This window comes from Aythya fuligula, chromosome 6 (assembly GCF_009819795.1).
Source record: "Aythya fuligula isolate bAytFul2 chromosome 6, bAytFul2.pri, whole genome shotgun sequence".
Classification (NCBI taxonomy): domain Eukaryota; kingdom Metazoa; phylum Chordata; class Aves; order Anseriformes; family Anatidae; genus Aythya; species Aythya fuligula.
In genome coordinates, this window is record NC_045564.1 from 33,171,912 (window position 1) to 33,195,583 (window position 23,672).

A 23,672-nucleotide genomic window follows, 5' to 3' on the forward strand; every position below is an offset into this window, starting at 1 on the left:
AGAAATCTTCACCCATTCAAGAGCAAGTAGTAAGAGAGAAGTTAAAAGCGCATAGGTGAGGCACAGAATATAGGTATGTTTGCATATGAACTTTGGAAAGAGCAATGCAATGAAGACCCCTGACGGATGAACATAAAGGTTGGAAGAGATGGCAGGAGCTACAGAGAGGGAGCTTTCACACAGTCAGGAAACTTCCCAAGAAACCAGGAAAAGAGGAGAGTTGCTCCTTTGTTGGCTGTCAGACTTGACCTTAATTAAAAAAAAACCCACAAACCTCTATTCATGCTGAAAAGCTGCCAGTAAAAAACATCCAGGCCATATGCTACACATCAATACTGATGTGCTTTCATGCTGCCATTAAGATTCCAATCTATATTAGAACATACTTTCAAAAGGAGGCAGTCACACAAGGCTACTGATTTGAAAACACTTGCAATGATTTAAGGCATAATTATTTTGAAAGAGTCTAAAAATGTTGCTGGAAGCTGCAGTAATGGCTTTTGTGATACAAAAAAGAATATCAAAACAGCATTAGTGGATTGAATTGAACAAAAAATCTAAGTTTCCTGTTGTGAATGTGTTTTTCAGGCTTTTGTATCTGAAATCTCTACACGAGTTGCAAAAGCTGAGCAGACTGCAGCGACAGCCATCACTTGCTCCTGTTTTTCAGAGCAGCTGACCAGCTCTGAGATGGCAGCTACCTTCAGAACTCAGGTGTTAAATGAAGATGAAGTTGAACAGATTTAGCCTGAAGCATCTGATGCCAAATAGGAACTGACTACATAATAAGTAATGGCATAAATGCCTGAACAGACAAGAATTTACTGCAAGAAAGCATTCTGTCTTGTTCCCTTCCACACAGTATCTATGAACACATTTTTATAAGAAAATATTTTAGCAAATCTATAAAGCCTGTGGGAACCAAACTGCCTTTAAAGCCTCAGAACATCAGACAGAGATTCGTTTGTCTAAAAGATAAGCACTGAGTCCAAGCCAGTCACCTACTCATTCTCCACAACCATTTTGTGCTCATGGTGTCCAAAAGCTGAAGGACCACTCATTTTCTCAAGGCTTTTTTTTTTTTATATATGGATCACGAAGCAGGCTTGGACAACTCAGCTTACATTAGTTGTCTAGCTTTTGGGTAACTAAATGTATGAACTGAATCCCAACGCGAGTGTCTTAGAGTTCAGTTCACACTTCGTTTGTGACAAGTTCAAAATGATGTTCCAGCAGATAAACCCACTACATTCAACTGAAGATAAGATTACTTGTTGCTGAAAGCCCTTAAAGACTTACTCCAAGGTACCTCCTGTCCCCCTGCAGCTTTGCTTTAAGTCCAACAACTTACAAATTAGCCCAGACCAACAGAGTCACTTACACACGGTCTAAAAAGAGTTCTGACACATTTAGTTGTGGACTTCACAGCCGGATCCCATGAACTATTAAATGCTGCAGGTCACTGTCCCCACAGACAGTCCCCCCAGGTCTGTTTCAGTATCAAACAATCTCTGATAAGCCATTTGTTTGTATGAAAAAACCATACTGCATTCGACAAGTGTCTTATCTGCTTCAAATCCCCATACTGAAGAGGAACAACTAAAATAACAAGGTTGGAAGTCTACCACCAAGAAAGCTAAGGAAGTTTGTTTAGGCTTTTCTGGAAGCAAGAAATAAGAGCTCTGGATATAGGATAGTCCTCATCTTCTACCCCAGCAAGCATCAGCAACTCCTTTCCACCCACTCTGTCATCTTCTGATGCCTACCACTACTTCCAGAGTTATAATTTGACTTGACGTTTCTGTTTAAATTCTGTTTTAATTCCAAACATCCTCAAGAGACAAAAGAGAGAGGAAATGAAGGGGAAGCTCATCCTTTCTTCAGGACTGTTTTTCTAAACAATTTATAGGTCCTGTTCAACCCAATCAATTTCCCGGCTACATTCAAAAGATGAAGTATATTTTTTGTTTGTAAATCTTAAGAAACAAGAAGTGCCACTTGTTCCTCAAGCAAAATAGTAAGAACCTGGAACACATTTCCAACAAATTAAAGGAAAGAACAGTCTTTCCTTCTCAAGTCTGCAACTTGTATGGGTTAATAAACAGCACTGTAAACATGACAAAACATAGGGGCTGCATGAGGGTAAAAGAAAGTGCTAAAAGGACCAGTAATTTAAGGCTCTGTAAACAGCAAGCACTGTGGACAGAACTGCACACTACCCAGCATTGAAACAGTAAATACATTTTCTACCAGCAGCAATCACCCTTGCAAAGTCTTATTATTCCCCAACAAAATTGTGTGAGTGAGGTAGTTACCCTCTCCTGGCAGCACTTGACTCAACCATTGGGACAATACCATCATATTATTTCAAAAGACAGATGTAAGGCCTGAAAAAACACCTTCCAGTGAGAGGCAAAATCCCCTGAATTAAAAGAGTGCAAAAGTGTACCTAGCTATGTAGGAGGAAATACTATCTCCTGCATGTTTCATTTGCAAGCAAAACTGTATTTTTGTTTCATACTACCCAAACAAACTTTATGATCCTTCCTAATATACAAGTAATGCAGAGGTCAATCCATTTTAAGCTCTTTCCTAGCAATAACCTTCTGCTGACCAGATCTTGCATTAAGTTTACACTGTCTTGTCAATGTGACTGGCAGAATCTGGAGGGAACATTGAGTTCTTCAGGTGTCAAACAGGGTAGGATTTGAAGACATTGGGATTATGTGTTTCCTGAGACATAAGTATGACCTTCAGATTCGTTGTTACTTCTGACAACACCAAAGCAGTGTGGCCTTCGGAATCTAGGGTAAGTTTTTTGTTTAAAAAAAAAAAAAAAAAAAAAAAAGAAAAAAAAAAGAAAAACATCGTTCTACTTGTGAAATGAAAAAAAAAAATTTGAATTGTTGAGACGTAATAAACATATAATACCATTTCTGGTCAATTTTCAGAGTGGAATCACACACTCAATATATCTCCATAGTCCTGTATACAACGTATTTCAGCAGCTGCATAAATTACATCATAGTTTTCCTTATTTTTGAATTTGCTGTGTCATTTTTTTTGAACACTTGAATTCCAAAGCATAATTAAGTCTCTCATCCTGACAGTTGCAAATAAAATCTTCATGATATGAAAGGAATGTGAATCAGAATGTAGACAGTTTGAAATGATAACTGCAAGAAGTGTGAACTCTTCTTCTTGCCCATAAAACACATTAACTCAGTCACCCAAATGGAGTACTTTAAACGTCAACCCTGTTAACCATTTACTACTGATCAAGTTTACCTCAGACTGATTTATTTTGGTACCACTGCTAGACAAAACAATGAATAAAGAAGTGACTCTGCTCAGGATTTGATGAGACCCAGAATGAGGAGCTAAAATCCTCCACGACTGTCAGGTAATTTCTCTCTCTGCGCAGAAACTGAAGTCTGAGTCTTTGTCTGCATCATAGATCATTGCCATACAGCACAGAGATGAGATAACCAAGCAAGTTTTAACTTATCTAGCCTTGGTACCCCTAAGTACCAGTGATGCTGTTGTGGACTTCTCAGCACAGATGTAATTTCCCTTCCTTCCTGGAAACCAGAAATTACTGGAAACATGGAACAAAATATGTGTCAGACAACATGGAAATTGCCAGCTACCCCATACTTCAATACAAAACATTTTCATGGGACTCATCACAATGGAGATCATTCCAAGGTGAATCAGAGAGACAGAAAGGTGAAAGGCTTCAAGAAAATAATGTTTCTTTAAATGTCATATAGTTCATCATCTCACCTGATATAACCTCTGAAAATGAGGGTTTGGGATTTTGCTGGGCTTAAACAGGTCCTCAAAAGTTTCTCCATCATCATCTTCATAAACCAAATTCATAGAATCAATCAAAGAGTCGACTGCAGATAACTGATCCGCTAAGGCAGCAATTGTATACAAAGAAAGATCAAATACACTTGCAGATGAATGCATTTCTTGAAACAATTTGCAGATGAAGATTCACTTCATAATGGGAGACTCTGACCAAACCATTAAGTGTCACAGAATACACTTCATATACAGACGTGCCAAAAATGAATATGGGTAGTGGACACAAATAAAAACCCTGCTTTGTTTATGGACTACAGCATAAAGTCAAAGAGTTTTTTGTTGTTGTTATTTAAGACCTCATTTATTGCTGCCTTCCTGCTTCCATTTGTCTTCTTTTCAAGATGTTTTTATTTGCAACAGAAGGTTTATAGGCCCCTTAGAAAATGAGAACAGTTGATTTGATAAACTAAACTGAGTAAAATAAATCTTAAAAGTTAGGATTGCGAAGTAACTCAGTTCACAATAGTCAACGATTGTTTTGGTAAAAACAAATTTCAGATTTGTTCTCAAACTGCTAGTTATAGAAACTATTTCAGAAACAACCCAGCACGCTTTATATGCCCTGATGTGCAGGTAGATCACACAACAAATTAAAGAATTGGAAGTGATTTCAAACTACATTCATTAATGCTCATTACTGAGAAAATTCACAGAACAGTTAATCGAGCTTTACGTGGCTGCGTGGTCTATGGCTCTCCAAAGACACCCACCCTTGAACCTGGACACCATTTAGTGCATGCTTCACAAAAAACATCACACCACAGAAAACACAGTTCAGCCTTTTTGTCTTTGTGTTGTGACCTATTGATGTAATGTACAAGTGGCTGCAAAACCAGCTTGTTTGGAGCTGATTCCTCTATTCTAATCCTAGCTAACTCATTACATACTGCAAATCCCATACAGTTTGGCCATCTCTTACAAATGAGTTCAAAGATCAAGGGTTATGGAGGACTAACTCTCAGATGTGTGACTTAAAATCAGATAAAATCTGAGCCACAAGACATTCAACAAGACAGCCTTAAAAAACTGCCAGCAAACCCCTCAAGACTGCTCAGCCTGCAACTAAACTGCTGAAGTTTTGTTACAGGCTTCATGCTTCAAGATGACATCACCATAACTTATTTCCATAGGACTGTCAGTATTTGGGTTTAGGAAAAAAAAATAATGTTTTCATTGGAAGGCCAAATATCCTAGCTATTTTAGAATGTCTTAAAAGAAGAGCAATGAGGTACTTTGTCAAGTTGCACAGGAAAGGACTATCTTACCTGTAGGACTGAATTTTTTATTGTTTTTCAGGGATGAAAACATGTACTGTCTTACATCTTCCATGTAGGGTAACTGCACATAGATGAGACACTGAGCAAAAAGAAAGTAAGAAAAAAAAATCAGGAAGCAACTGAGCCTAAAGAAATACAAAGTATCCCAAAGTGGGATATCAGGGCAATACAAACAGTAAAAATTAAAAGATCTAATATCAGTGTATATCAAAGCAATTCAGCAAAATATTTATAGAGCAACATTGTTTTAAGTAGCATAAAACAAAAGATGATTCAAGAATACAGCGATAGCTACACTTCTCATCTTTCTATAGGCTGAATAAAGACCTTTGAGGTCATCCAATCCTTTTTCTTATGTAGATTTCCATCCAGCCACACTTTAAATATCCCATACATTGGAGCTCTGGGAGGCTTTATCTCAGCTTACTGCATTTCAAAGTCATTTTTTCCTAACATTCTCATGCTAATTTTCTCTCTATTCAAATACCTCCTCCAGTTCATACCACCCTAAATAATTCCTTTCCATCCTTGATGTTTATAACCTTCAAAAGCCTGAAGACTTCTGTCCACCCCCACCTTAGTCATTGCTTAGCCACGCTATAAATATATTTAGCTCTTTCAGTAGTGTCTCGTAAGAAAGATTGGTGGAAACATGCAGCAAAAAAATCTTACAAACTACGTTACTTTGGGTCTCAGAACTTTTAAAGAAATTATTTCAAATGCGATTGTTGGTTCCTTTTTTAAGAAAAAGACTAGAAGTTTTGTACATTTTTTTTAAATAACCTTTTCAAGTAAATGGATATACTACTGTCTTCCTGACTCTCCATATGAATTTCATCAGTAGCTCTAAATGGTGTTAGCTCCTTCCCTCATTCCCCATTGACTCAGAAACCTAATGACAACAACGTAGTTGGATGTGCCTGAAATGCCAGTTATAAATTCAAGTTTTGCACTACCAAGCAACCCAGAGATAATTCTGCAGTTAAAGACAATGAAAGAATCTACCACAACTTTGGATTGTACTCTGAAAGGTAGTTAGTAATACAGACAAGTTACCATTGTTTTCTTGCTAAGTACCTTTCTTAGATGCCAACAGATTCAGATTTCCAGGATTACAAAATTAAATTATTATTAATGAAATATAAATTACTTAAATCACTAATATAGAGGACAGTATAATTATTTACTACCTCCTTATCTTAATACTTGGTATTATTTCATAAAATTACTACAACAATCACATTGGTTTCCTCTGGTATTACACAACACCGCCAATTCATATCGTTCAATTATGATCATTCATTAATTAGCATTTCAAAGTAACAATAAGGAGGCTCTCTAAACACGGAAAAAGTGAAAAATTACCTCATACGCATCCTTAATATACGGAAAAGCCACACCAATTTGTGGGTTACATCTTCTATCATAAACATAACGCACTATAGCTACTACTTTCAATTCATCCAAGGCATGAACAAGGGCAGAAAAAGCAACTGCTGCATTCTGGAAAGAAAATAAATCTGTAGTCATGAAAGTTCTCATTAGTCTGCTGAAATACACCTTTCACAGCAAATTCAACGGCACTGACTTAGTCAAAATTACTTGCCATTTCAGCAATAAATGACACAAGCATTTTCATGTTCAAGAAAAAAATAAAAAGAAGTTCAAATCCCAACATAGTAGCTTGTCCATTGAAACTTTAGATCCTGAACATACCATCTTTTCCGCTACGTGTGAAAAAATCCGAAATTTTATGAGACAAAGGACAAGCAGTCAGACCCTTAAAGGGAAGGCATCTCAGCTCTCCAGTGAAGATTTTACTTCTTATGTTTAAAATAATTTGGAGGTGTGATCTAAACAATACAATGAGATTCCCCATGTCCTTGCACAATGAATGCCATATCTCATGGACAATGATAAACTGGTAAATATGGCATTCATGTGGGGTCTAAGCCAAAGTCTTTTTATGTTAATGGGTAATGGAACAATACTGCAAGCTGCATTAAGAATCTTTCTGTTTCATTAACATGGAAAGAAGGAATAATCTCAAGCACCACTACTATTCTTTTCTGTTCCATGGTAAATTGCTTTCAGTGTTAAACGTGAGTTCACCTTACCTCATCATCTTTCGCAGCAAAGACCTTGAGAACCTGGTTGCCCATGTAACAGTGCCTCTGAATCTACAGATTCAAATGGTCAGGGGTTAGCTTGATCTAAAACAAATGTTGTTAATGCACCTGGACCAATTAAATTATTAAACAACCAAGGCATTAATCAAATGAGAAGCCATAAACTTTAATTACTGTGCATATCAGCTAAAGCCCTGCGTGTGTTTCGTAACTCCATTTCTCACTCGTTATGGATACTCAGGCATATTCTGCGGGACATTCCCTTGTCCTTCCCACTGATGAGCAGGAATGAAAGCCTACAGTACTTGCAGCTGTTACAAGTCTGGATACCACTGCAATAATTCAATAGTCAGTGTGAAAAGCTACAGTAGTTAACAGAACACCTAAACTTAACCGACACTATGCTGTGCCTATACTATCAAATTTTGCTAGCAAAAATAAAGGAAAAAGGACCTGAAGAAAGTCACATCCTTAGTTAATAAAGGGTGATGATTGGACCAGATAATCTTGAAAGTCTTTTCTAACCTTAATGATTCTATGGCTGACAAAAAAAAAAGTTTCATTAATGGGCATTGCTCCAACAGCTGGAGCTGCAGAGGCTGAGACACACCTGGAGAATCACTGCAACAGCAGAAAAGGAGGGGTTGGAACTAAATGGTCTTTAAAAGGTCCCTTCTAAGCCAAGCCACTCTATGAAGAGCAGCCACAAAAGACTGCACAGTACTAAGAACGCTCGTTAAAATGAACTTTCTTTGTTAAAGAAAATCTCTTCAAATTACACCAACTCCAAACTACCCGGAGTTTCATTTTGTAGCAAATTACCATAATGCTGTTGAAGTCAGTGACAACTTATACCTGAGCAGATCACTTTTATGTATTACAGAACAATTCTTGAACTCAAATTACTCTACCTGCAATTATTCTTTGCTCTTCTGTCTTAAAAAGCTGAGGCATTTTATGTTCAGTATAAATACCAAGATATGTGCATCACTGCACCTTTTCTGTTTGCCACAGAAATGGGTCCTTTGTAATATTTTCAAGTATTATTTCTTGATTTACACAGCATTGCTTATAAATTAAAAATCAAAGTTTAAGCGGCCTCTGATCTTTTTTTTTTTTTCCTGAGGGATATGAATAACTAAGAAAATAATACGAGGTGGTTCTACTCCTTCTTTAATTATGCATTTGGAGCTGCTCCAGTTAACTCATCTTTTCTCCAAAGTTCAAAAAAAAAATAAAACCAAGCATACATTCAGATAGTGTTAGGATTATGACTCCAAACAATAAAATTCAAAAGCCAAAACATAAGGAAAGCACACAACTTGTAAATTCTAGTAGTATATTCTCCTGATACCATTATCTGTACAAAGTAATTTTAATCCTGCAATCAACACCTCAGTAACTTCATTCCACTGAGGTATTTGCAACCACTATTTGGCTTAATTACTCATACTCCCAGTTACAGGAACAGAGCACACACTGTTTAGGATGTAGTTCCATTCCTGTTTGTTATCAAATCCAGACAGGAGAAGCACGTCATAAAAACTGTCAAAAGCAATATTTTGTGCATTGAAAAATACAAAATTTCTTAATTCTTTGAGGCACATTTATGTGAATCAAAACACTATTCCTACACTAAATTATATACAGGCAATCTGAAAGTGTTACCACACTCCCGACCAACAGTGGAAAAACATGCAAATGAAAAGACTGCTCACTTAGAGGAGCATGGCACTTCTCATCTGCTTTCAACTCAGTTTCTCTTTTCAATAAAAGTCAGACTTCAAGCTGAAATAGGAGGCAAGCCTCCAGCTGAGAAAGCACCACACACAGTGAAACAGATCTTAAAGAACGAAATGAAGACAATAAGGCTCAGCTGTAAACTAGGAAAATGTGAAAAGATAAAAACAAAACAAAAAACACCTGTCTCATTAAAACCCCGAGTTCAGACACAAAGTTTCATACATTAGACTTAGTTCCTGGTACAGGGTTTAGCAGCCCTTACATCTCTCTGCCCTGGCCAATTCAGGGTATATAAACTCAAGCCTGACGTGTTTCCTTGATCAATTATTTTCAGCACATAAGTTACTGTGTTACTTAAATTTAAATCCTGACTGTCCTCAAGGAGCAGTAAGGTTACAGGTCTCATTTAGGCTGGCTTCTAATTTTAAGTAATTGAGTGTAACTTCCTAGCTCCTCAGGTAACAATATGCTTTAGATCATCACACTGCAATTGTCTACCAAGGTATTGATACACAGGGTTATCTGTGCCACTTACACTGTAGAGAAAAAATACGTTTAGTTAAAGAAATATATTTAGTTAAAAACAGTTGGGATACAGATACTTCCTATTTCATTAGCACCTTTCCTTCCTGGAAAAGGTAACGATTCCTCAGCCTTTTATCAAGCGTTCTACTTTGTAGAGGCAGTGAGACATTTCAAAGAAGAGCAGGAGGTCTGGGAGCCTTTAGAACAGAAGGCAGAGTTACCCTATGATTTTGTTTAAGCTTTGGGTGAACTTCACTCTAAGATGGAGTAAAGTTTCAGTCACCCTGTGCAATGTCCTGGAAAAGAAAGAGTAGAGGCAGCTTATAATTTCTAGAAATTATTGGCTCTCACATTTCTGTATTTCCTCATATATCCCATTTCAGGAAGGTTTTTTTTTAAGCCTCCAGGTAAAACAGATGACAAAATTAATACCAGAAGTACAGCTAAGTGCATACAGTCACAAAAAAGAGATTTCATTGGGATATGGAGAGTTTTTGAGTGATGCATCTAAATTCTCTCTTATGTAGAGAGAACGTAGAACAGAGTTCTACATTTAATTTTTGTTATAGTAGAAGCAAAAAAGAAAGACACAGTTCATCAACTAATACTTATGGAAACAAGAATGAATGGAGTTAGCTCTCAAGCTTTCTTTAACATTTCCGTAACACTGAGGAAGAGGTTTCTTCTGTTAGAAAGTAAAAAGAACACACTCACAACTGGACAAGGCCCGAGAAGGCTTCTGCATAACCTGAACAGAAGAGAGACCATCTTCTGTTGCAGAGTTGTCAACGCTATTTAATTTACTCTGATGAAATGAGACTACAGTACATCTGCAGCCACTTTGTAGAGATCTGAGATCAGTGGCTCTTGCTTTTCTTGAACACCTCATGTCCATATTTATTAATGTCTCTTCTTCACAAGACTACATACATGTAAAGTCACTCCTGTCACACCTGACAGCAGATGCCCCATTCCCAGTACAATAAAACACCTTCAGCAAATTCAAATGGAAGTCACATGTCTGTAACAACTCAGCAAGTTGAATGAAAAGAAGTTTAGTAACGTACCTGAGAAGCTCTGCTGAATCCCAAAACAGAAAAACATTTTGCTTCAGCTTTGTATTTCATTTGCTCTTCATCTTCTTTGGAAAAAGGAATGATATCGCTCCCATAGCGAAACCCTGGAGAACAAGAGAGGAGCATCTGGTAAGCATATGGGCCTACCATTCTAACACTGAAATCAGCACTCTGAATATTTTAACAATGCACGCATGCCCTACAGCTACACTCCACACACTGAAATTACTTTCCCTGTTAACAAAAAAAAGCACACACCCCACAGACACATTTTGTACTTTATGAACAGCACTTGCACCCCTTGTACATCATTTTATGTAACATAACTGCCCTCATAGAGAGCAAGAAAGCAAATAAGGGAACTGAACATCTTGCCTAACAAAGTTATGCTCACAGAATAGATTTAAGCAAATAAACTACAACACTCCGCACAAGTGTAATAGAAAAAGCATACCACAAATTATGGAAAGGAAATGACACCACAAGGGATTCACAGAACAAATGTGTTAACAGTGGAAGCGCGATACACCATCACACGAGGGAAAATCAAAATACCCTTGCATGGAAAAGCGGCCTTTCTATATATTTCTGTTTTACTTTCCTCGCCTTACATTGCATTACCTGCATGAATTAGGAACCTGTTAGTTTTTCAACTATCACCTGTTCCAGCTGCTTATTATTCCCCCACCCTAAGTTATATTACTCAGTAACATTATCATTTTATTTTACTGTCTCTGGCGTATCTTCAGGTGAGGTAAGGAACAGAAGTAAATCCTTGGATGAAAAGCCTATACGCAAACAAATTTTCCTATAAACTGAAAAGCAAAGAAGCAGGCAGACCAAAAGATACTTTAGTATGTGTACTAAATGCAAAATATTGTCTAATTATGCCAATTCTCAAAATGGCCACAGAAGTCCATGAGGCATCACCTGCTCTTTACCTATAAAAATATTTTATAGGTAAAAAAAAATATTTACACAGAAATTCATGGTCTCTTTTGTTCACATGGGACTCTTCACCGCTTCTGTTTACTAGCATCCCACAGTCAATTCACCAGCTGGGGCATTCAAGGACATCAGCAAAGAACAGTCACAAAAGCTTCAAAATATTCATTATTAAAAGTGGATATTATCATTTCAAATCTTTTAGTAAATCTAGAAAAAAAGTCAGAGTGCTACCCGTTATTTCTGTTTAAAAAAAAAAAACTGCACTGATTTTTTTTCAATTTGCTATTACTGCAAAACACCTCTGCTAAAGTGCAAAGAGGTTAAATAAAAACCACAGTATTTGTCTCCATTTCACAATTTATTTTATTCTTTAACAGCAATTTCTATACTGTTATCTGAATAGTTCTGCCCTTTGTAGCTAATGTTTGCCCTACTTGTGTGGGACTCAAAGAGTAAACTGGATAGCAAAAAAATCAGTAACAAAATATAGTCACAAAAAATACACATTTGATTAACTCCACTTTTAAAAAGTAGATTTCATAATGCTTCTGGGACCTTTAGTCTTCCCATGAACTTAACCTACTCAGCAAGATAGAGAAGAAGTACTCTGCAGAAGAAATACTACTTCAAATCAGACTACTCATGAAATGTAAAGGTAAGACTCTTCAACACTGCCCCTTACTTCAATGGTTTTCTCTCTCATCTGCAGACTATCTAGAAACAAAAACAGTGCTATGAAAGTATTCATGTTACCCATACAACTGAAGATTTGAAGAGTAAAGGTAGCATGAATACTGAGTACAGAATTCAGACGGTCTTCCAGAGTACAGTTTAGTAAGCTGTAGTCCCTTCCAACTTCCACATGGTGGGACTATTACTGCTAGTCCTATTAGTAGGAAAAATAAGAATTTTTAGAATATGCAAAGACTCATTAGCTCTGTGTTCCAATGGCTTACAGAGTTTGCAGTCTAATATCACAGACTTCTAACCATACAACTAAAAAGCACTTAGATGATTTAAAAGTACAATCTTCGGTTTGCCTCCAGGGTGCACATAAAGGAGTCATACCTTGAATAGTATCATCTTTCTGAACCTCTGTCTCGTCATCATCATTCAAGCAGTAAACAGTTTCTCTTTGTACATCTTCTTTTTTGAGGGTTTTAGCATCTACAACCATCCACATTTTTTTCACCTTCTCTTCTGTAACCTTTATATAAGAATGTAAAGGAACAGGAACATTTCAGTTGGATACAGAGTGCTGACTACAACACAAAAAATATTCTTAGACCAAGTGCTACATTATTTTGCCAGTAAGGGAGGAATAATGACAGCCAAAACATACATCCCTGACTGCTACTGCAGTGCTTTCAGCACACTGTTTTATCTGTATGAGAGCTGTCAAACATTAAGCTATATCATACTGACTGCATTCTTACCTTGGTTGTTTGTTAAAGTCATGGCTAGGTCATTTGTGAAAGTCTTTTAGTCACAGGCTAACATGCAACTTGCTCACTAGGTATTTTACTTCCTACACACACACACACGTGCACATTTTTACAAAATATTAAGGTATATGTTAATGATAAAAGAAGACTCAACACTCAGTAAGCCCATTTATTCAAGTTTTGTGTCACATTACTATACTACAGCATAAAAATGTTACTGTAACTTCCCCAAACACCAGAAAAAGATACAAGCTGTATTACAGGACTGGGAAGGGAAAGAAGGAAAAATGTATCTGCAATGAGCAAATGTTTCCTAACTACAGGGAAAGAAATATGCTTTCTTCTCTATTTAAGTGAAATTGATGGAGAAGTAAATGAATAAGAATAAAAATGGAGAATTGGGCAGAACACAAAAAAAGACAGAATGGATTACGGCAGTGGACATCAGAAGTCTACTGCTAGCCTTCATTCAACTGCTGTGTGACCTCATACTAGCCACTTGGTTCATGTTGCTTCTTCACAAGCTTCATTTATTTTGTGTGTGAACACCTTTGGGAAGGGACTCTGTGGATTTGTACATGTCTACAAGAATATCCTGATCAAACATATTTATGAATAAGTATAAAAAGAAAGCTGGCAGCAGAGAGCTCTTTAAAGGCTAGTACACCTATCTTTCAAAATCAAGTATACATCCACTTCTAAATACATCTTAAAACCTTACAATACTGGTCAAACTCTTAGTCTTGGATTCAAGTAACAAACCAACCAATCTCCATCTCACAACATTCATCAGTACTGCCACACTAGTTACCTAGTAATTCTTCAGTTACTGGAATTTTGTACTTTTTTATGCTTAAATACACATCTTCCTAGCACTGTATGAAGGAACCAAAGAAACTACATGGGAAATAGACGACACATAAGCTCTGTCAAACATTATAAAGCAAACAAGCTGAAAAAAATAAACTTTTTTCAAGTCTGAACTAACAATAGATGTTACTTGGAACAATAGCTGGTAAAACTTCTACACCCACCATTTTACACACACACACAATTCCTCTCATGCCTAGGAGTTAAGAAAATATTTATTAAGTCCCACTGAGCTGCAGACATTTCATTTATGCTGAATGGAAAGCTTCACACAAGAGCAGGTTCATCAGCTTAAACACCATAAAGCTTCACAGTGTAGACAGCAATTGCTTCTATTTCTATACATCATGAATTTTTGTTCTTTACCATATGTGTACAATGTGGTACAGCTAGGAGTTGATGCGGGAACCACAGTTTCAGATGAACTAACTTCTAAACACAGGACCTCTACCATTATTATTTTGGATGTTTAATGTCTCTTTCCTTAAAGGTTAAAAAAATAAAAATGCAGCTGCACCTAACTGCTTGCTAAAGTACACTAAAACATACGATTTTAAGAACTTACTGATTTGTAGGCCACAATCCTTATAGACAAATTGGAACCAATAGTTAACTGGCAGGACCAAGGTGCAGGTCTTCTTTCTATTTTCTTAAACATTGAAAGACGCTCCAGGCTCTCTCTAAATGATGGAATCAAGAAAACAGAAATAAACTCTTTGGTGAACTGTAATAAAATATTGCAGACAATACACTCTCTTCAGGGAGATGCAGGAGCCCAATTGTTTCAACTTAAACTGCACAAAGCATTATAAAATAAACTGTGTGAATAATCTTGTCATTAACCGTTGTGAGAAAAGAGAAGGAACAAAGGAGGTGGCACAGTAGATTATTCCCATCTTGAGCCTTTATGACGGTGTGACATTAGGGCTTTAAGACAGCACTGTAGGTCTTCTGAGGAAACTACACAATTGCTTATTAAGCATTTTACATTTATCTGTGCTCACCCAATTAAGGCATGTAGTTAGCTGAACAACCTAAATTAGAAAAGGCTTCACCAGGTGGTGAAATGTTTTCTGCAGTGGAGGTGAAAAAAATACAGAATCCAGTTTCAATTAACGTGATTTTGTTTGTGTGGTAATTAACTTTTGACTTTTTTTTTTTTTTTAATACAGTGCTAATGAACTCATTTTTCCCAGAGCATTCAGTCAGAATGAAACAAGTTACTCTGATTATTTCTTGCCTAAACAGCATATGTGCAAGTTCATAAAAATAAAAAAGGGAACTTTAATAAATTTATACCAAAAAGTGTTTATTCAATTGCTCAAATTTAAGCACTGTAGTCCAAAATTTAAAAGCTGGAAATAAAAGTGATTTATGTTCTATTATAGTAAAATCAAACAGACTTAATTGTTGCACACTAGAATAACAAACTGTATTAGCTATTTTGCTATGTAATTTCAGTGCAAAGTGCTCAAACAATGCCATTTTTATTGCATGACAAGGCAAAACACCCTTTTCACATCATGATAAAACCCAAAACATACATCTCATAATTGAAAGAGTTTGCCTAGCAGAAATTAAGATCAGGTCTTAAAAATATTAGTAGTGCTCCACTTGGTCTTCTATTTTTCAACTTCCTTAGCATAAGCAGTGTTGTTTGGTTTTTGTTTTAAATTCTAACAGAAGCACTATGAAAGGAAAAAACACATTGGGATTTTATAATGACAAACATTAAATTTCCCTTTTTTTTTTTCCCCCTGGAAGGAAGGAAGGGAAGGAAGACAACAGAAACATCAATATATGAGTTTTAAAAGGAATTTGTGACTACGTTATTAAAATTACTGCAACACATGTCCAAGTCAGGATGTGAAGATCAAATACCTGAAACTGACAAATGCCTAAAAAAGTCAGCTAAGCTTAATTAATTCTATCTTTTAATTTCTTGTATTTATAGAAGAAAAACACTCCGTATTAGTGAAGACCATTCAGCCAATAGAACACTTGTAAATGCACACTAGTACTTCAAAAAAGTTTTTTCCCTCTGCTTTCCTTACACTTCCTCCAAAAAACTGAGGCAACAGAAGGAACTCTTGCCTGATAGCCAGAATATCAAACCCTAAAACAACACAAGAAAATTATCTTGCTTACTTTACGCAAACAAATTAGTCATGCAAGGAAGACTTAATACTTTTTTTTTTTTTTTTTTTTTTTTTTTTTTTACACCAGCAGGAATAATTAATATAGGAAAACAGAGAGTGCATCTGAGCTGGTAAATTATCATGATGGCTTTGCAAGGCTGACTTCTTAAAGCTTGATAAGCAACTTAACTGCATCGAAAAACCTCACATATTCTTAAACAACTAAAGCTTGCATCTATTAGCCAAATGCCTATTTAAGCAAAGATTTTGGATTACCCCTCAAAGCATGGCACAAATACAGCTTACAAAGTAGCAGGAGTCTGCAATAAAAAAAAAAAAAGGGGGGGGGGAGCAAGCCACAACGCAGCTTAATGCATATGGATTATCCTAAAGGATAAATGGACCCAGAAAGATACTGCTTTTCTAGACAATCTTTTGATGCAATGACAAAACCTGCTTTTTTCTACAGACTCAGGCTGCCCTGTAGTATGACACTACTGCTCAAGCAACAGTTTAATTGGCTGCTGTTATACAAACCAGATCAGTTGGGCAGGGTGAGAGAAAAACTTCACAAATAAAATTATTAATAACAACAATCAAAACAGTTGTGGGAGCTTGACAAACGAGCAAGTTACAAGAAGTCTCAGACCAAGAAACAAAGACTATCATTAAATGCAAATGCATCCTATCACAAATTCCTACTCTTTCAAAAACATGCTTTAAAAATCTCATTTATAGAAACCTTCCCTCAAAGGTGCTCAAACACTGAAGATGAAGGAAAATCAGTTTTCTTCTTTAAATATAGATATGTAAGACAGATTTCCACTGAAATCTGTAAGCATTTCTTATCTATTTTAGAGCTACAGACAAAGCTGTTTGAAAGGGACTGAAGGTACAAAGTTGTAAAATTCACCAACTTCAGCGAAACTGTAAGTGGCTATTTAACTCATTTAATCTTTCCGGGGAGAAAATATAAAGTAAGTTTAGAGCATGATAAAGAGGACTAACCAAGTTTACCTGAAAGTATAAATTTCTTCTAGCCCTCCTCCTTCGTCCAAAGTATGCATTAATTTGGTCACCACATCAACTCCTTCCTTCTGCTGCTCAGTTAGCCCCTTTCTTGGGAATGAATTTTGGTGCAAATGAGAATGTACGTGGGCACTTGTATCTCCACCTCCATCATCATCGTTCACTGGAAATGGTAGACTAAGAACACAAGGAGTAGTAATCAGAAAATTGATTATAATTCAGAAGAAAACTAACAAAACAAAAATTGCATCAAGATTCACATTTTCTAACTAATTGCAGTTATAAGTACAAAGAGCTGCATGGCTTGCAGAACACCTGAATTAATACTTCAGGTCTACTTGGCTTTGGTAATCTCTTGACTAGAGTGCTGCACCAATTCTGGGCATCATACTTCAGTAAAGATGTCTACCAAGAGGGAGGGATAAGAGAGTAAAGACAAGGCAGATTGAAAAACAGTATCTGTTAAGAAATTGAACTGAAGAAAGCTCATAGAGAAGGGTGTCTGAGGGCAACAGTCCTAAATATAAGAGACTGGTGCAGAAAGGAAAGAAACAATCTGATCAAGAGGACTTGGAATTCATGGTACATGTAATTCATTTAAGTACTTATAACAAGCATATTGCATTTTGGTACTCTATAGAAACAACATACCAAATGATCACCAGGTCATCATTAAAAAGAATAACTAGTTCCCTTTAAACTGGCATTCTGTATAACAGCTAAATCCATACTTACAAAAACTGAAGTGAAGTTCCTGTTTTCTTCAAATTAGCAACAATAATTTCCAGCTGATCCTCACTGACAGGACTATTAAGGTCTGTAAACAGTTCAATGTGTCTCTTCTCAAATTTCTTTCCTCTTAAAATACAAAAAAAGAACATTTACGTATGTTGGAAATATTATCTAGAAGGCCTTTTTTAACTCTTTGCTTACAAAAAATGAAACTATAATAATATATTTGTAACAACAACAACAACAACTACTAGGAAGAAGCTGCTATTTCATTTTTCTTATCATTTAGGGTAAGTTTACACTTTCATATTATTCCCCCAGCACACTCTTACCCCCCAAAACTCAGGACTCTTGTGCTATGACTTTGCACATCACTACTTCTAAGTGAGTGGAATTCTACCAATTTTCAACAATTAAGGTACGATGCTAATAAAATGCATTAGAGTATTTATTGATTTTATTGGTTATTTCCTTTGCAGCTGTAAATCTGTCCTTGTGAAAATGGAACAGGCTTGCTTAACTTACCCACAAGGTAATAAAGGCAGTTGTTCCATAGGTATTCAAGGTTACACTGCTATAAATACCATCATTTTAATTTAAGGCTCAACTTTAACTGTTAGATTGATACATCTTTCCATGCAGATTAACTGTATTCATAAAAATACAAACTTGCATCACAGAGTACAGTCCTCTGCATTCACAATTAGATCATTCAGTATTATCAGCAGTCTTCAATCTCTTTTTTAAGAAAAAGATTCTCTTCCCTTCCCTGCACTCCTATTGGAACACCAGTCCGCTGGTAGTTACAGTCTAAGTACATTTGCTGACAATTCTGTAACACTTGTTCTTGTGCCAACGTTTTCCTCCAGTTTAAACAATGTTTATCTTGCACATTTATCTCCTACATGCTGGGTATTTACAAACAGTTACATTATCTCCAACAGCCTTTATTTTGCTAGGCTGAACGCACCGTTCTAGTTTTGTTTTCTTTTTTCTTTGTAAGATTTGCCACCACCTCTATAAATTTGGTAGTGCTTTTCTGTACTTTTTAACATCTGAATTACTGTTTTTATTAAAACATCACAAGAAAAGCAATGCTATTTAAGTGAAGCATTAGTGCCTTGTATAATGGCGTTAGTTATCTCATGAATCTTACTGAAAAGCTCCCAGTTGAATCAAAGATTATCCAGAGAAGCTAGATGTCTCCTGGGAATTCTTTAAGGACAGAGTTGTGTAGTGTGTTGTTTGGTTGGTTAATTTAAAACAAAACAAATTTTCCATATTTACACAATACTTTAATAAAAGAAATCTGATCAACTCCAAATTGGAAGTTCAGAATTCTGTAAAGGCCTTTACATTACATACTTACACCGTTTCCTTCTGAAGCAAGTCCATACACACAATAATTGCATCCAGAACTAAGCAAAATTAAGAAAAACCTCATTCAGAACATGAATCATGTCACAAAGTTGTTCCATCTATGAAACAATATTCTGTTTTCCACTGTTCCCTCCCCCAGCACTGACAAACATGCATTTTAGGTAATAAGCAACGCTTTGAGTTCAGACTCTTCAAACATCTACTGTGCAAGAGGTTCCTATATGACCTGTCTGGTTTGCAATCTTGTCTCTTCCCCATTTATCTGATGAAACAGGAAGAAGATTGATGCAGGACCTGAGTTTAACTGACAGTGAGGAGGCAAACCTGAACCCAGTTTACAGCACTGACTTCCAGTCTCCTACTTAGCTGAGTCAGTTCAAGTGCTCTACAACAAAAGGATACAATCTGCTTGTTGAGAGCCTGGTTGAATCACAGTTTGAATGTCTTCCAGCAAATCAAAATCTGGTAGCATTAGTGACCTATGTACAGTAATGTTTTGATACTGATCTTCACTGGCAAGGCCATTCCTAGTACCATCTGTGCCAAACAAAACTACAGCAACTTCATCTTTACTCTCAGCAAAAACCTGGAAGGAGAGAAAATTCAATACAGATATAAGAACACAGATTCATACACATCTATGTTAGACAGACAGCAAGCTGAGCTGATTTTAAAATAACAGCAAGTACAGTGGATTTACCTTTCGGTTCCATCCTACCAAAATGCAATCCTACAGGGAGATCACTAATTTAGATAAAATTAAGCTAACAGACTGACATGAGCATGTCTGGGATAACACACATAAAATCGGTTGACTCATTTCTTGAGGTGAGTCTTCACTGTGCTAAATCTTAAGAATGAATGATGAAATATTTTAGACAAACAGCTGTTTTTATCCCCAACCTGAAAAAGAAGTGGCCAATTCAACTGCCAGGTCTCACCCATAGAAGTATAGCTGAAAGAGCACTGTTACTTCTACATGAGAAACAAGTAATTCTTGCTCATGTCTCATTTATTTCAATTATTAGTAAATGAGAAAAAATAACTTCACTGATGTCATTGTTTCCTCTCCCTTTTTACCAGGTTTTTGTTTTGGTTGGTTGGTTGATTGTGGGTTCTCTCCCTCCCCCTCCTTTTTTTTTTTTTTTTTTTTTTTTTTTAACACTTCTGCAAATTCACAAATACCTGTCGCTGCACAAATTTTGTCATAACCTTCTTGGCTTGTTCAAGTGACGACTCCTCGCCAGGATAAGAATTACTCATTGTAAAGCCTACATCCAGACACAGCACTATGGCTGCCTAGAAAGGAAACACAATAGCAAATACGAATGTAAGAGGGCCACTATAAGCATGGAGGGGTTAGTTCAGATCCTTGATTGTACAAAACATAAAAATGATCAAAGTACTTCACTACTGGTTCCTTTTACAGTAACTATTAACGTGCCCCAATGCTGGAGGACAGGACCAATACAACTACACTGAAATGCAAATCATTTAATCTTGTACCACATTCCAGGTATCTCGATGGAAAATACGAAAAATCCTATCTTACACAATAAGATGTCAATAAGAGCAAATTCTATTCAACCCCATGAACACATAACAGATTCTAAAGGCGCTTCTTCACCAGCAAATAAATCAGAGATGCTTCATTTGAGTGTTACCAGCACAACACAGTATATCCACACAACACAATACAAACTTGCTTGATCTAATTCAAGAACACAAAAATGAATGTGCTCCCAGGGTTTCCAGCAAGAGCCAGAACACTCATTGCTACTGGAGGTGTCTCTGCAGTGAGCACCAGTGCCTGCAGCACACAGCGGTACTCTTAACGCATTACAAGAACAAATTCCCATTTCAACTTAGGGGTTTAAATCCCACCAGCCAGCACACATATTTGCATTTCTGATCACTGCTTTAACTGAACTATATGCAACAATGCTTACGTTTTCTCCTTAACCGATTTATAAACTAGCATACAAATAAAATCAAATTGATTCTTCTGAGTTCTGTTGTTCAACATTTATTAACATTGTCCGCAGCATGTTGTCCATTCAGCTAGCTTTGTTAATTTCCCCTGAAGTTTTAACAGACTCTACTTACCTTGTTTAATCTACGTAATTTTACAATCCAGCTAAATGAAGCTACAAGAGGAATTCAGCAAAACTATGCCCTGCATCTCCAAAGATACTGACAACAGGCCAGCTCATATCTGTGGCCACTGATTAAACCATGGTTCTTTAAAAACATGCCAAAATCTTACCTAGTAGACAGCAAATAGCTTAAATTATACTGCTTATAAAAAAAAAAAAAAAATCATTTGCTGGAATACAGGAAATTTACATAGTACCTAGTATTTTAAAATAAGGAACTGGCTTCAAACAAAATGCATACAAGTCTCTATGAAGTGAAGCTGCCAAAAAGGTTGTGAGCAATAAAGCAGAACATTGAGAATCAAGAGATATGAAGCGTATAGAGTGCTTTTGGAGAGGGAATGAATAGCCACAAAAGATGGTAAGGGTTGGCCTCACCTAGTTTGCATGGCCCCACAAGAACCTTTTAAACATTTAGCCCTGATTATTTATGTCCCCTAAAGAGATATATTTTTAAAACACTAACTTTATAGGAACAGTTTGCCCAGTTTAGTTGTTTAATACTTTGCATTAGCAGCTCTCAAACTATTTTATCTTTCTCCTTTTCCCAAAATACACCATGTACATCTCCTGTCATTTTAATAAGCACTTCTTTAGCTCCCTTCACATACACTGCACGAAACACGGGGAGGAAGGAAAGAAGGCTCGGCAGCAGGTCATCTAGCAGGTTATACCTGTCTCAATACCCCATTGCTCACTCTGCCTTCCCTAGGAGCTTGCCTGGGAGCCAGAAATTAATGTCTGAGGCAGCCAGGTCTGCAGATGCCAAGAGCAGAACAGGGGCAGTAACCGAGGCTGTGCTACTCCCCCAGCTTCAGTAACTGCACACACTCTGCTTGTAGCTGTCCTGCCTTAAGACACAGGTGAATTAACCCTGCTGTCCAAAGCGTAACATGCTTTTTACAGCTAGCAAGATGAAAGCAAGGAAGCCGAGCAGGGGCTGGTTGGTGAGCTATGGTTTTGCAGGAAAGGAAACGCTCAGGCACCAACCACCACCATGCTCTTCTGAGAGCCGAGCTCTGCCCCAATGGATAATCCTTCTTCAGGAAGGGGCAGGGCTCTTGAACACATTAAATTTTCAGTAATCCTCCTCTATACGTCTATTCATCCGTTATTAATCTGTCTTTGGGTATCTTTGAGCATCCAGGACTGCCATTTTCGGGTGCAGGACACTAAGCTACCTTTGTACGATGCTCGGGATGTGGCACTGTAGGACCACGCTGATGCTAGCGCAGGTGTACCAGCCTGCCTCACTCCGGGTGAAAGCAACAGAAACCCCCCTTTGCCTCCAACCTCTCAGTGCTACATCACTTTAGCACCACCGACTGAGACACCAGGCTGCCACCACAACCGAGACCACAGCACAGCCTTCTCCAACAGCCCTCGCACGCTTCCGTAACACGGCAAAAACCCTCCCTGTTATTTCAGGAGGAGCACCGGCAGCTGCTATAACCACACCCGCGCTCCGAGGGCACCGAATTAGCGTCGTACCACCAGCAGCAGCCGCGATTTCAGAGGCAGCCCCCACCGAAAAGCCCGCAGGCACCTCACAGCCGCGGCCGCCCCCCCCCCTTCTCCCCTCACCTTGCTGCGCGCCATCTTGTCCCGGCCGCCCTGCGCCGTGCCCAGCTCCCGGCCCCCGGCAGCGCCACCCAGCTGCGGGCGGGGACCGGAGCGGGGCTGAGGGAACAGGCGGGGCCGGGTGGCACCGTGAGGCTTCGTGTTTTTATTTTTTATTTATTTTTTTTTTTCTCCTAGTGAAATTCCAGGTGTTTCGCAAAATGTCCCCGTGGGGCTGGCCGCGGAGCGGGGCCGAGCCCGAGCCCGCTGAGGAGAGGCGGCGCGGGGCTGTGGGGCCGGGCACTGACTGTGACAGTGTCATCATCAGTGTATTTAGAAAAAATAAAAAGTGCCACATTGTCCAAAATTATTATCAAAACAGCGTGTGAAGCGATGATATTAATATAGCTACAAAAATCTCCCACAAACACATTAAAAACCTTATACCGGAACACTCACCCTACAAAGGCAAGCACTTCCTTTTCATATTGAATGATATCTGGAGGAAAAAATAAATAAGTAAATATATAAATAAAATCACACCTCACCTTCTGACAGCAGCATGCTTTATAAATACCGGTGCTTATTGAGAGATTTCTCTCTTCAAAGGAACAGAGGAGCTTGGCAATGTGACAAACATTTTATGTTTGTCACAAAACCCTTTACAGTCATCCCTGAATCCTAGCATTGACACAAGAGCTGGATCCCAGGCTTTGGTCCAAGCTCTCAAAGCTAGCACAGTTATTGCAAATGTTACCCAAAGAAACTTAATTTGGGCATGAACTAGGAAA

General features: G+C 37.6%; 1 protein-coding gene across 1 annotated transcript in view; it reads right to left on the minus strand.

The window, feature by feature from the left end:
• XRCC5 (X-ray repair cross complementing 5) overlaps nucleotides 1-22,947 on the minus strand; it is a 44,871-nt gene extending 21,924 nt beyond the window's left edge. Inside the window, exons 1-13 of the mRNA XM_032190290.1 lie at nucleotides 22,906-22,947; nucleotides 20,351-20,464; nucleotides 19,568-19,751; nucleotides 19,155-19,203; nucleotides 17,789-17,911; nucleotides 17,042-17,230; nucleotides 14,452-14,566; nucleotides 12,640-12,778; nucleotides 10,615-10,727; nucleotides 7,268-7,330; nucleotides 6,516-6,653; nucleotides 5,139-5,229; nucleotides 3,787-3,920 (exon numbers count right to left, since the gene is read on the minus strand). Of these exons, the coding sequence (XP_032046181.1) occupies nucleotides 3,787-3,920; nucleotides 5,139-5,229; nucleotides 6,516-6,653; nucleotides 7,268-7,330; nucleotides 10,615-10,727; nucleotides 12,640-12,778; nucleotides 14,452-14,566; nucleotides 17,042-17,230; nucleotides 17,789-17,911; nucleotides 19,155-19,203; nucleotides 19,568-19,751; nucleotides 20,351-20,464; nucleotides 22,906-22,920 (1,467 nt within the window). The 5' untranslated portion in view covers nucleotides 22,921-22,947. The remainder of the gene's footprint in view (nucleotides 1-3,786; nucleotides 3,921-5,138; nucleotides 5,230-6,515; nucleotides 6,654-7,267; nucleotides 7,331-10,614; nucleotides 10,728-12,639; nucleotides 12,779-14,451; nucleotides 14,567-17,041; nucleotides 17,231-17,788; nucleotides 17,912-19,154; nucleotides 19,204-19,567; nucleotides 19,752-20,350; nucleotides 20,465-22,905) is intronic.
• Between the last annotated feature and the right edge of the window lie 725 nt (nucleotides 22,948-23,672).